Raw genomic sequence first — 14,822 nt, 5'->3', positions numbered from 1 at the left:
GCCTGTGCCACCTATGGCAGCATGACCCTGGACAGATCACAGTGCCTCTAACTGCCCCCTACAACCCTCACAGATTGTAATTTAGGGTGAAGATGTTAAGTGGAGGTAACATAGTCCCATGGAAAGAGGATTGATTGATTTTTCTATCAAAGGTACAGGGTCTGATTTCTTGATATTTACTCTCCCTACCACCTTAGACAAGTCACTTCATTTTCTTGTGCCTTGATTTCCTCATGCTAAAGATGAAGATACTGGAGGAGAGGACTTCTGAAGATCCCTTCCTGCTTGAAGCCCATGTCCTATATTGATGGAGGGACTTTCCATTCTGGGAGCTCCTTACATACTAAGCTACCTTTAAGGGACTTTATCCCCATTATCCAGATGGGGACCCACCCTTCAGGAATTATCCCTATTTACTCTCAGACCAATTTCCCCCTCCCTTTTTCCCTCCCTTTGAGGCTACCTTTGTTGTCAAGAGGCAGGATACAAGGAATGCCTTCACACTCTGAGGTTATTCTCAACTTGACCTAATTAGAGAAGGTACTTTTCTGGCCTAGAGTGACTTGATTATGCTTCCAACCCACCCAGGACCGGCAGTCTCAGTGACTGCTGATCTGGTCACCAGTAAAATCCTCCATTCTTTGGAGATCAGAATCTGAGGATTCTGGGGCAGCTAATGGGACTGGACTAGAGCTAGAGGATTTCAGTTGGAATCTTGGCCCTGTTACCAGCTAGCTCTGAGAATCGGGGCCAATCAGATCACTTATTGCACTGGGCCCATGTATTCTAAACACTGACAATAAAGACCTAATGAGAAAGGAGTTTGGCTTCTCAAACATCTTATATTCCATTTAGTTGAGGGAGAAGTGGGAAGTCAATCAATCACTAGTTGGTCAATTAAAAAATGTAAATTAATCACCTACTGTGTGCCAGTCATTTTGCTAAGCATTAGGGACACAGAGAAAGGCAAAAGACAGCCAAGGAGGTCCCGATGGAGGAGACAATATATAAGCCACTAAGGACAAAAGAGATATCCACAGATAGATTGGATGTTTCCAACTGATGAAAGGAGGAGGTGAGCAATCAGGAGGAATCATTGGACTTGGTGATTCCATAAGAAATGGCAATGGGATCACAGGTTTAGAATCAGGCATGGTCTCAGAGGTCATCTAACTCTTTCCCATTGCCCATTTTATAGTTGAAGCATGGAGACCCAGATGACTTCCATTTGCTACCATCCTTCCATTGTTTCAGGTTTAAATTTTTGGCATTTTTCCTGAATTTCTCCTTGCTCCCCATTCAGATATTCAATTGTTAATCAGATCTTGCTGGTTTTGCTTTGACACATCTCTCCCCCCTTCTTCCCCCTGCTCCCCTTAGGCTTCTAACACCTTAGTTCTGGCTCCTCTCACTTTTCACTTCAATTATTACACAAGCGGCTAGTGGATCTTCCAGCCCAAGTTCCCCACTTCAATCCATCCCAAACACTTCTACCAATTCGTTTTCCTTAAGTGCAGATCTGACCGTGTGACTTTGCCATTCAGACAACTCCAGTGACTTCCTCAGATAAATGGACACCCGTCTGGCACCAGCTTCTCATTGGCCATTGCTCTAGATGTTGCCACTCCTGGCCTCCTCCCTCTTCCTCACACATGATACTCCACACCTCATCCCCATTCCTAGACACTGGCTGCCCCATATTCCTAAAATACTACTTCTCACCTCGTCCTCACCAAGTCACCCCTTCCTTTCATCAGCACACTGCCGTGAACTGACTTGGCAATTGGGAATCCTTTCCACTCTCTTCTTCTCCCACAAAATTACCTTCCTGGTCACCAGAGTCCAACTATAGAACTAAGGACGATTTAAAATAGGAATGAAAGTGAATAAATGTAAACAACTAAGTATCTTTCATGGGGAAAAAAGATAGTTCATTAGAAAAGTAAGTCGTGATGCAACCATGATAAAGGACATTCCAACCTGCCATAATGTCATGGATATGATTTAAACTGTAGCTTGTGCTTGTATCTTTTTGAAGGTATCAAATATCAAGTATATTTTTCAAGGGATATCATCAAAAAAAATTATGACTTAGGGCCATGTCTAAAGTTGTACCTTGTTTGTAAAAATCTTGGGTCAGGAAGGTCTGGGAAGTCATCCAGCATTGGAATATAAGATCTTAGATTCTGTGCAGGAAGAGACTTTCAAGGTCAAATGGTCTGTCCTCTTCTCTAGATAAGATAACTGAGACCCTCAAGGCAGCCAGGTGGTGCAGTGAGTAGAGAAGGCTGGCCTGAAGTCTGGAAGACTCCTCTCCCCAAGTTCAAATCTGGCCTCAAACACTAACTAGCTGTGTGACCCTGGGCAAGTCACCTCATCCTGTTTGCCTTAGTTTCCCATCCATAAAATTAAATGGAGAAGGAAATGGCAAACCACTCCAGTATCTCTACCAAGAAGACTCAGAGTTGAATCACAGAGAGATGAGCATTACTGAAACAACAGAGGCCTTAGGAATGTCAGATGATTTACCTAGGGCTATACAAATCATAGGTGACAGAGGCAAGTTTCAAATTTGAAGGATCTGAAATGTGAATTTTCCAGTTCTTCTAGTGCCATTCAAAAGACTGAAAAGATGAAGAAATGAGTGATTGATTAACGGAATGAATGAATGAATATGATTGAATGAATGAATGAATTTAAACTACAGAACACTTATTAAGAGTTTTGTTTGTCTCAGCTACTGCTCTGGATACACACATTGAAAAATAATTTTAAAAAAGTCTTAAACCCAACTCTCAAGAACTTACATTTCCATCTTGGTCATACCACAGAGAGGGGAGTGATGCCCAGCAGGGGCGATTTGGTTCTGGTGAAGTCAGTGGAGGTGAAGAAGGTGATGACTGAATGGACTGTGAAGGGCCAGCCAAGAGACTCTGTTCATGTCTACAAACTCACCCCACTATTCTGATTCCAATGATGAATTTATTTAAAATAGAAAAGGAAGCTTGGAACTGAAGAGGGGGCAGCTGGCCTCGTGATGCCGCAAGCAGAAATGATGTTCTAAAAGGTGCTGATTAATTTAAGGGTACTGACAAGAAGACCATTCCTGAAGCCCCCAGCAGCAGAGGGCCCTTTCTCTCCTCAGTTCTGTTGTTTCTGCTTTTCACCTATTTTGTACCTTTTTATACACTTGCTCATTCTCTTCCAGAAGTAAGTAGGGTTATTATTGGAAGGGACAATTCTGTCTTTGCATCCCTGGAAGTCGGAACCATGCCAGGAAAAGAGTGTGTGTGTGTGCCCAATAAAAGCTCACTGATAGAGGGTTGCTTTGATATTTTCCAAAGGATAGGAAAAACGACTTGTGAGGAGGTTGGCTTAACTGGATTCTGTAACTTGTTTTGTCCCATTTGGCACATTTTTATTATATGCTGGACCCTATAGGCAGAGGCCCGGATACAGAGACCAAAACATCTATCTAAGCCTCCAAGGGTCATACACTTGGCAGACCAGCAGCTCTGTCCTGATGTGTCCAAGTCAAATTGTTACAGATCTTTCATTCATCACTGGGAGAAAAAAATTTCTGATTTGTAGTCATCATGTCTAAGAAGCAGGTCCCAAGCCCTGGAAGGCCCCTCCTCTGCTTAGACCTGTATCCCAGGCCAGGTGGATGGTTCTACCTTCAGGATGTCACAGCACCAGAGTCCCAGAGTTGTCTCCCCACATCACAGATAAAAGGCAGCAATGTGTTCAATGATTTCTTTTTAACACATTGGGAAATTGTACAGGATGTCTTTGAGACAGTTCCGCCAAAATGCAGTGAATCCATGGAAACTGTAACAGGTTGAAACCTAGCCCCAACCTGAGAAGCCTTGGTTGCCCAGAAACGTTCTCTCTCCCTGGACCTGACCTCAAAATGTCCAAGCTTGTTCTCTCTCTTGGATGCTGAGAAACAGCAGCAGCGATGAGTGGCCTAGTCATGCTAGATGGGGGAGTTCTGATGGATGGAAAGACCCCTGAGTCCTCCTGGCCCATGTTCTCTGAGCTGGGGTTGGTGCTTTCAGAGTCCAAGAGCAGCTGTGCAGAGGAGCCACTGCCCCGGCCACCAACCATGAAGCTGGGGACCCTGGGCAACCATAATCAAAATGGAAAATGTCCTTCTTTCCTCCCAGCCCTGATAGAGTCTGGCTTTAGGGGACCATTTTCTACTACACTGGCAAAAAGGGAGGGAGCACCAGCTGTCGATACATGTGCCAACAAATGTGGCTGTGCCAGTTTAGATACCACGAAGCAGCATTTAATAAGAGGGCTACATCCAGCCCAGCCATTCCAATTGTCTGGGCAAAGCAATTGAGGACTCTGAGTAGTTTCATGGGCCTCATTTGCTGCCTTCTTTCTCCTTCCTGCGTCCATGGACCTATTGAGTGCCAGTGTCCTCAGTGAGCTGGAGCTCCAACTTTCACTATTAACAAGTCCCTGGTGCCAGCTCTTAGACCGGGCTGAAGCTTCTTGGGAGCCACCAGCCTGGGGTGGCAGTCCTCAGATTTTTCAAAACTCATCTCACAGATGGGCAGTGATGAGAGGGTAGCATGCTGTTAATGAGGTGTAACTGAAACTAGCCTAGAGGGGGCAGGGGGCTGTGAGTACCCCATCTCTTTCCAAGATGTGTCCTGAAAGGCCTGGCCCTACTTTGTCCTCATGCTAAAATGGAGCATCCAGGGCACTTTGCCTTTTCTGCTGATGCATGGGGTTATTTTTATTTACTTTTCGCCTTACCTCTGTTCTTGTGAATGCAGTGCTGGCACAGGTGCCAGACTGACTGCCCCAGAGGTCCATGCCCTCCCTCTGTCCCCAAAACTGGCAGGGTTTGGGCCTTTTCACATCGGAGCTACACCCTCCCATCTGTCCACTGTCTGAAGGAGTTGGACCAGGGCAGGAAGGGACCTGATAGTCATCCGCCACCACTGTTTTCCAGATGAGGAAACTGAGGCCAGGAATTATCAGTGACTTGTCTAATTGATGCTGTTAACAAATCCTAGAGCCAGTATTTAAATTTAGATTCCCTGCCTCCAGAGCCTCTGCCCAACTCCTTGGGAGAAATCCTCTTCAGAGGTAAAGAAGTGGGGCACCTACAGCAAAGATTAGGTTAGTTCCCCACCTCCAGCCCAGGCTCTCCCGCATTATGAAAACAGAAGGTGGCACAAGTTTGCCCAGGAGCCCCTCTTTACCACAAGGGCCCAAGTTTTATTCTCCTGTGGAGAAAAAAATGTAGGATAATCAGGCTGAGACCTTAGAGGTCATCCAAGCAAATGTCTTCATTTTAAATGAGAAAAGAGTCCAGATATTCCATAAAGGGCAAAAGCTATTATGTACAAGAATGATCTATCCTGAAAAACCAAGCATAATCCTATGGGAAAAGAAATGGACTTTAGGCAAAATAGAAGAAATAAGATCTAGGGAGGTTAATTTTTCTTTCCCACCCCTTTTTTCCCTTACTTTGTTTTTATTAAGCCTGAACTTAAACACACACACACACACACACACACACACACACACACACACACGAATTTCCATATAGTCAACCCCCCCAAAATGATAGTTGTTTGCTAAAATATGAATCTCTATTTCATACTAATTCCTTAAAAAGAAATGTGTACAATGAATACCTCATCTTAGTTTCTAAACTGCTCAGCTTGTCAGTGCTTCCTTCTATTTCCTGTGCATTAAAAAACAAAACAAAACACAAAAAACCCTTCTCCTTTCCTTTATAAAACAGTACACTTTAAGACTTGCAGAAGATTTTACAAATTTTGTCTCATTCTGTCTTTACAGTAACTGCAAAAAGTAAATATCATCATCATCATCACTATCCCTATTTAACAGATTAGGAAACTGAGACAACTAGAGACTTGGCAAGGGTCTTATACTTAGTGTCTGAAGCTAGATTTGAACTCGCAGCTCCCTGACCACATGCCCAGTACTCTATTCCTGGCATTTCACAGCTACCTCATGTCATCTTCTCCAACTTTGTCCTTGATCAATTCTAGATTTTTCACCAAAAGTGCTTAGAAGTTTTCTATTCTATTAAAAATCCCTTTTCCCCCCTGAAAAATTATATTCAGCTTTGTAGACTCGGTTATTTTGCCCCAAAGTCTATCTCTTGACTTAGGGAACATTATATTCCATATTCTCCTTCCCTGTTTAGAAGAAGCTGCCAGGTCTTGCGTGACCTTGATGGTGGCTGTTTGATACCTAAACTTCTTCCTTGATGCTTCTAGCATTTTTCCTTCATAAAGTCAAATATCTGTGGCATTCTTGGAATTTTTTACATTTTCTTTTAGGAGGTGGGCTCTTTCTGTTTTCACTTTGCCTTTTGACTTTCCTGAAATTGGATAGTTTTTGTTTATGATTTATTTAAAAATAATATCCAAGACTTTTTGGTTTGAATCATAATTTTGCTGGAGTCTAATATTCTGAAGCTGAATGACTTTTCAGTTTAAAAGATAACAGTTTGAAAATCATCTTCTTGTTTTCAAACTTTAAGTTTTATTCTAAAATGTCTTGCTGTCTTATAGTCACGTTTCTATTTGTTTTCATTCTCTGGGATTTAGTTTCTTCAATGAAATTCAATAGTTTGTGCTTTTTTTAAAAGCTATTTCTTCTTCCATTCCCCCTCCCCCAAGATATTTCATTTTATTTTTCTATAGTTGTTTCATGTTTTTTCCAGGTTTTCATTTAGACCTTTGGAACATTTGTTCTTTCCCTTGGAGTCTTTGTATGTAGTTGTTATTTAGGTACTTTTCTTCTTGTGAGTGAGTTTTTAAACATCTATTCCCCCTTATTTGTGTAGTCTTTGATTTATTTGTCTCTGCAGCGTTTATTCCTAAATTTGACCTGTGGGCCAGGCTGAGGCTTTGGATAGCATCCCTTGGTATTCTCCCTCCAGAAGCCACAATCTGCTATGGAGAAATGGCACCTCTCCTGAAGGTCTCTGAGCTCTGTGATGCCCAAGGCCCCACGGGTGGCCTCCAGGGCATCTTGTTCCGACTTCCCTAAGGATGGCAGTCTAGCTCCTCCTCTTCGGGTGGTTCAGTGGTCCTTGTGGTATTTGTGCATCCCTCCCCCCTCAATGGGAAGACCTTGTGCTGTCTCCCACTCTCTGCCCTGGCTGTCTGAGGACCCTTGATATGTCTTAATGTGTCTTTCTGGTCCCTTTTAGGCCGCTGTGCCCGCTGTGGTGAAAATGTTGTTGGAGAAGGCACCGGCTGCACCGCCATGGACCAAGTCTTCCACGTGGACTGCTTCACCTGCATCGTCTGCAGCACCAAGCTCCGTGGACAGCCCTTCTATGCTGTGGAGAAGAAGGCCTATTGTGAGCCCTGCTACATAGTAAGTGCTTGGACCTTTCCCATGGGGGTGCCATCCAAAAGAGAGGGTCACGCCATGCTCTCTCCCCATTCACTTTCTTCCTCTGTGTAATGGGGATAATAAGCAATTACTTTCTCTACCCTACAAGAATATTCCCGGAATGTTAAATTATATATCCAAGTCTCCTTGTAATTTCTTCAAAAATGACTCACATAGTCATCTTTGTATATCTAAAGACAACGAGGGATGAGGTGAAAAGAGTGAAAAGACTGTTGGTTCTGGAGTCAGAACATGGGGCCATGAAGTGCCTGCATCATCTTAGACTGCTTCCTTGACCTCTCCAGGCCTCAGAGAACTCAGTTGTAAAATGACAGAGCTGAACCGGATGGTTTCTGAGGCTCTTCCTCACTCTCTAACGCGATGGTAGCCTAAGTAGAATCCCAAGGAGCACAGCCATGATGTTTGGTCTTAGATCATACCCCTTAATAAGTAGTTACCCAGTTAGAGAATTGTATGTAATCCTAGCATAATTGACCTCAAAAGACTTAAGAGAAGGGAGAAACAAGAGATGATACACATAGAGTTGGGAGAGAAATCAAGTAATCCTGTCTCACTTCCATGTGTTACAGAGAAGGAAACTGAGGCCCAGTGAGAGGAGATTCTGGACCCCTGAGGAAGCAATTTTTATTTTGGAACAACTCCAGGGACTAGGATTTGGGGATCTCCTATTAGAACAGACAATGAGTGACAAAATCCATACCGGCAGCCCAGGCCTTCCCCTTGTTGGCCCTGTTTGACTCATTCACACCAGCTGGGCTTCTCAGACCCACCTACTACTGTGATAGAGCATGAGTTGGTCTCATCTAATGGATTTTCCCGCCTAATCCTTCTTTATTGCTCACAGTAAAAATGATTAATACCAATCCCCTCTGAGTTAATCACTATTTACTTTAAAAAGCAAACACATCATGCCTTTCAGAACTGTTTAGTATCTCAGAAGTGTCCTCTTAATTCCTATCATGAGCTAACAAAACTTAATAGTTCATGATGAGGTAGATATAGAATTCACGGTATTAGTCTACCTACCATCTTGTAAACGAGTGACTTTGTGAATCTGAACAATGTTGTTGTTATCTTTTGTTTTCCTTTATTTAGTTGAACATTTTTGTTCTTATGTTTTATGTTATTTTTTATATATGCCGATATACCTATATATCTATATCTCATCTATATCTATCTATATAGACTTGAGAGTCAGGGATTCAAATGTAGTTTTTCCCCACTTATGTGACCTGGGTCAGCTCACTTTTCCTTGATGGGACTCAGGTGAGTTTCTTAGACCTGGGTACTACGTGACAGGTGGGTTCTGGTTTGATCTAATGTTGTCTAGTGAAATCCCAGATCATTGACTTTTTGATGGAATCACATCTATGATGGCCTTTGGTGGCCTCTCCTTCCCTGGAGTTGTAGTGGTAGATTCTGAAGACCCAGGTTCATGCCTAAGTTTTGTGTAACAGATGTGATCTTGGGCAAATCAATCTTCCTTCCTGACTTTCATTCGCTCTATCCCTTAAAGTCCTATGTGGGCCTAGGTCCTGCCTTTGTGGAATCTGCCCAGGCAGCCGCCAGCTTGGGGTTTTTGGGTCTGCTTTCCAAAAGGCTCCTTCGTCCACTCGAGTCACCCTTAAGTTCTCTGCCTTTGTCTGCCATTGGTTGCCAGAGTACCCGCCAGCCCCAAATTCTCCTCTCTTGTTCTTCTACCCCGCTCTGTATGGTTGGTTAATGTCTGAGATTCTGATTGTTTCCCCAATACCTGAGGTTAGGTAGTTGGCTGATAAACTCTGGAGAAGGCTGGAGGGCCTTCCTGTGAGCCAAGAGCACGGTCATCATGTCTGGACTCTGGGGCTTCCCTTTTGCACTGTCAGGGATCCTGTTACCATTTCTGTTCTTAGTCCTTGTGTTAGGATTCCCAGAGATCAGCACAGGACCTGCCTCCCGATGAGGGCATAATGATGCTTGTTGAGGAACTTTCTGCCTACCAGACTCCTTTCTCTTCCACTGACTCATCCTTATGGGTTCATGACTAGATTGCTGATGATCCATTAATCAGACAACACCCATTTGGTAAAAGACTATCATGGACCAGGCCTGGGGAAGCACCGAGATCTACAGACACCAAATAGTTCCTGCCTTGAAGGAACTTCGTTTCTATCAGGGAAAGTGATATACATGTTCATACTGAAATAAATAGGACATGTTTACAAAGGAAATATCACATAACAAGGTAGGAGGAGGGGCCAACAGCACCTGCTTCCGCAGGAGGGGGTGCTGAGCTAAGTGTTAGGCATGAGTGTGGACCCTCACTCAGATACAATAAAGCTGTGAATTCTAAGAAGTACTGAACAAAGTCAGCTTCATTCCCAATATGGGGGGACAAGCTAAGAAAGGCCTGGGGACTAGAGATGAATGGAAATCCAAAGGACTGGCAGGCCAGTTTGCCTCCAATGTAGAGTTCTTGAAAGGGAACAATGAGGGCTAAGCCTGGAAAGTTTGGGCCAAGTTGTAGAGGATTTTAAAAGTGAAACAGAAGAGTCACCATCCACCATTTTGTTCTAGTCAATAAGGAACCATTGGAGATTTTGCATTGGAGAGTAATGTGGTCACTCTTGCAGCTGTGATGAGGTCTTCCCTCTCCAAATATATTATCATATATTTGTATATTCCATAGTCTTTGAATATGGATAATGTCATCATAGTTGTGTCTGCATGTAAATATATATTCAAAAGCAATATTGAAGACTGGACTGAGTATAGAGAATAATAGATTTGGAGTTAACAAAACCTGGGTTCAACCACAACTTATTAGCTTTGTGACCCTTCATTTGACCTCTAGGCCTCTGTTTGTGCATTTATAAAAAGAGACAGTTGAATTCAATGCCTCTGAGTTTCCTTCCAGATGTAACCCTAAGATCCTGAGATTCTGTATCTGTGGTCCTCTCCAAAGAGAGATCTTCATTCATCTCACCCATAAGTTTGAACCAAGATTCCTTATTTTTTTAGTAGAGATGCCACATTCACCATTCCTTCTATTTTAATTTTCTATCCCTTAATCTACTTAAGTACAAAAGAAATAGGGAACATTTGGGAAGTGTTCACTCCTAAGAACTAGAAGAGCCAAACAAGAGCTCTGCTCATGTTTTGGGCTAGCTCTCTCTTGATCAAAGTTTTGATGGCTTTCTTTCTGTAAGACAGTGCACTCCAAGTGTCCCTGGGGTAATATAGGTGAAATTGTCACAAGAATTTGGTTAATAAACTCCATTTATTCATAGAATTTAGTGCAGTACTTTGACTTGATACGATGGTACTTGAGTCTGGATTGTCATCAATTTGCTGGCATCTGGATGAAGTTTTTTTTTTTCAAATGCTGCTCCATATTTTGTTCTTCACATACACAACTGATTAAAATCTCCCTGGAGATGGAAGAAACCAATGAGTTTCATAGGAAGCTGAGCTCAGGATCTAACTGCTTTCCAGGCTACAAACAAAAACAAAATAGCAAATCCTAGAATCACCCAGTGGAGAACAGAAGGGGATCTTATCCCACCCCCTTCATTGTATGATGAGGGAACAGAGAGCCAGAGAGAAGAAATTGCTCAGCCTCACCTGGAGAGTAAGTGGTACCACCAGAGTCTTGGCCTTGGTCCTCAGACAATTCCAAGACTCATTCCAAGTCTCTACATTGCAGATACTGTATCTACCAAAATAATTCTCAGGAACAGATAAAATGTTACCTTTGACTTATTTCCTATTAACAAAGTTCACTGTGCTATTGGTTCTGGAACAGTCTTAACATGAACACGATTGAGGACATTTTCCCTTCCATCCAATATCTTTGATACTTAGTTTGAGTGATAGGAGAAAATATAGAAAGGATTGAATGGCCTACAGTTCTTGTGACTAATTCATGGTTGCAAGGAATTTTTGAAACAATGATGGAGGCAATGATAGGTATCATCCATAGTGTCTCTTCTTTACCTAAGTCATCCACTCATTGCACATTCTGGTATAGAGGTGGCAGGGAGTTCTTGAAGGCTCTGCCACTGGGACACAAGATAGAAACACTTTACAAATATGTGCCAGTGTCTGAGAAAGAACTTGGTGGAGTTGATGAAGTCCATCACCATGGTGGCCATAGGTAGGAGAATTTTCAGCCCCAGCAACCCTCAGATTCCATCACTTATCAAAAAAAAAATCAATCCTTAGTAGATATTAGTAGATGGAAGACCCACAATGCCTACCTCCTTGAGCTGTTGGGATGATTCAATGAAATCGTATTTGTAAAGTAGTAGGGGGATTAATTAATGTTTAACAAAAACAACCATAAGGCACATCTCATAACTTGAACTCAGAGCTGAATGAGCTCTTTAATCCTTTCTTTACAAAGGGCCAAAGGGTTTTTGTTGATTTTGTTTTACTTTAAGATTACTTTTTAAGTCACCCCAAAGGATGTAGTGCCTAGAGTGATGGTCTCTAGCCAAGCAGACCTGGGTTAAAATCCCACTTCAAACACTAACCCTGAGCAACCTCTTTTGCTTCCAGGTTGTTGTTCTGTAAAATTGAAGGGTTGAATATAGTGAACTGTAAATTAACTTGAAGCTCAAAACCTCTGATGTTGTGATGATCCTTGAGCAATGTAAAGATTATGTAAAGGTTTCAAGCTTCATTCTAAGCCAGGCTGTCAATCAGTCAACATGGATTTATTCTGGAGATACAAAGCCAAAAATGAGTTACTTTCTTAGCCTCATGGAATTTATATTCTATTGGAGGATATAACATAGTCATTTAAAAGTTTATCTTAATAGACCAAATAGACCAAAAACTGAATCCAAGTGTTGGAGGGGGGAAGCAGTCTTGAAGGCCACTGGGCAAGGGGCATCTCAGTTATTATGAACTGGCAGAGTCTGAGATCCAGTCTCTCTCCCCAGTTATTTTCCTCATCATCTCTCTCCATTCACACAGAGCAGTCTGGAGCCCAAGATTTTTTTCATTATGGTTAAAGCCTAAGTGATTATTTTGCTTCTGAAAATAGAAAGTTAATTTCCCAGGTGTCTGAAGAGTAAGGTAACTTGGCTGAAAGCATTAGCGGGAAGCATGTTCATGTTCTTTTGAACCCTAATATCAGCAAAGGGCTCCAGTTAAAAGCATTTGAAACTTTGAGACCATGGTAAGTGGTTGAGTTTTGTACTCAGGCAACAAAAAATGTTCTCTCATGTTCTTTGCTCTTCCTAATAGTGTTCCAAGAGCAATTATGACTGAGACATTAAGTGGGTGGGAGGAACAGAGACTGGAGAAGAACTCATCCACCATCCAGTACACTCACCTCACACTCCCTCTCCTGCCTTATGAACAGAGAGACCTCTATTTGGCCAGTCTCTCTCTTTGGCCATCACTGTGTCCATTACTCCCCCAGCACTCATCCATCTTGGAAGAATTTGAAAGGCCCTGGGGCCATCTTGGTTTCTACACCTAAATCCCTAGAGCAGGATGAGAGGATAGGGGTCTTCCTATGTCACCAATGCTTCTAAGAGTATAGTCACAGATCATATCTTACATTAATTAGCCAGCAGGAGATACTACATTTAAAATTCCTAGGTCAGGTTAGTGTAGAAGTCTCTTTTAAGAGCTCATATTTTAAAGTTTGAACTTCCCCAGGTTGCTCTCCCCAGGATGACTCTATCTATGGTTGAAATGCAAAACCAAGGGTTTAATGTACTCTCCATATACATCTGAGGGGTCAAAAACTGGCCTTACAATTGGGAAGCCTTGGGTACAAGAGTTGACTTGCACTCTTACCGACTGAAACTCTGGGAGAGAGATCAAACCTCTCAGAGTCCCAAGCAACTTCCAAGGCTCCAAGCTGGAGCAAAGGTCCTGTGCAGCATCCTCATCTGCCATGCTCCCCAATCCCTGCAGTGGGGAGTAAGGATATCTTCAATATGACATCACATAGAGGAGGGATTCCTTTCTGATATGGGATGGCCAAGGTGGCCACTGAGGTTTCTTCAACTATTCAGATGCTGTGATGATATGCCCTAGCAGCATTGGCCTTGGCTAAAAACTGACTGTTACTTGGTGAGAATGGAAAGAAGAGACTTTAGGCTGTTACTCCTGCTGAGCTAGAGGACTCCAGGGCATAGACACTCCTGTTTTCCTTACTGAGGATAATTGGCTCTAAAGAGCTACATGAATTTGGAATAAAAATATTTTGAAAAACACTTCTCTTGTTAATGAGCATCCTGATTATGACCCTGTAATTATAAAGTGCCTTCACGGGCTCCAAGGAGTTTCAAGACTAACTGACAATGTGTTGATGACAAGCCCTGTCTCTTGAAGATGCCATTCTTTAAAGGAGCTCAAAGCAATTTATGGATGTTACTGCTTCACGTCTCCCAGCATCAGCCAAGATTGGCAGAAAAAGGGCATGGTTATCCCGAATTTACAGGTGGGAAAAAGGGAGACATGGGACAGCATCAAGAGTTGCCCACTAGAACAGAGGGTGAGAGACAAGTAGAGCCTGTCCCTAGCTCATCCTCCTAGGGAAAGAGAATTAGTCTAGAATTGATGGAGTCACCTCAACCTTTCATTTCCCAGATGGGAATCTGAGGTCCACAAAGGCGAGATGAACTTATCAATGTCACCCAGCTCTTTGTTAGCAAAACTTGAACTCTCATCCAGGTGTCCCAAACCCTTCTCAAAGTACTGAGTCACTTTGTATGTATGTTTATTGTGTACCCCCACAGCACATAGTGGAGACAATAAATCGTGATTAAATAGGGTTGAATTGAATTATTGCTTTCCTATGGAACTTAAATGGAAAAATACATAAATATGTTTTAATTACACATGTGAGCAGAGAGTCACAAACTCTATCCCTTCTGGGTAGATGAGGCTTCTGCAGTCCTTTTCATTTGCACTGTCAAGAAGTCCCAGGGTCCCCTCCGTGTTCCCAGACACTTGTCTCTCAGCCAATGCCACCCCCCCCATGAAGACTTTGAGACTTTTTCATTGACTCTGCAGCAGAACCCTCTTTTTGTCTTATCTCCTCTTCAGGGAGAGCTTATTGCCCTTCCTGTTCTTTTTGTATTTCTAGTGCTTAGGATTCTATTTGGCACACAGTAGGAGCTTAAGGGTAACTATGTGGCACGGTGGATAGAGTGCCAGACCTGTAGTCAGGAAGACCTGAGTTCAAATCCAGCCTCAGTCACTTACTGACTATGTGACTAGCAAGTTACTTTACCCCTTTTTTCTCAGTTTTCTCATCTGTAAAATGAGCTCGAGAAGGAAATGGCAAACCACTTCAGTATCTTTGCCAAGAAAATGCAATTTGGTTCGTGAAGAGTAGGGCAGGACTGAAAAGGACTGAACTACAAATGCTTAATAAGTGGTTTTTCATTAAG

The 14,822-nt window shown here is 42.7% G+C and overlaps 1 protein-coding gene across 3 annotated transcripts in view; it reads left to right on the top strand.

Moving 5' to 3' along the window:
• Nucleotides 1-14,822, top strand: part of LPP (LIM domain containing preferred translocation partner in lipoma) — a 346,149-nt gene that overhangs the window by 229,353 nt on the left and 101,974 nt on the right. For all 3 annotated transcript variants that reach the window (XM_074190661.1, XM_074190660.1, XM_074190662.1), the window contains exon 5: nt 7,217-7,386. In XM_074190661.1, coding sequence (XP_074046762.1) covers nt 7,217-7,386 — 170 coding nt within the window. The remainder of the gene's footprint in view (nt 1-7,216; nt 7,387-14,822) is intronic.

The sequence above is a fragment of the Macrotis lagotis genome, chromosome 6, assembly GCF_037893015.1.
Source record: "Macrotis lagotis isolate mMagLag1 chromosome 6, bilby.v1.9.chrom.fasta, whole genome shotgun sequence".
NCBI classification, from domain to species: Eukaryota; Metazoa; Chordata; class Mammalia; order Peramelemorphia; family Peramelidae; genus Macrotis; species Macrotis lagotis.
This window is presented reverse-complemented; position numbering and strand designations above follow the sequence as displayed.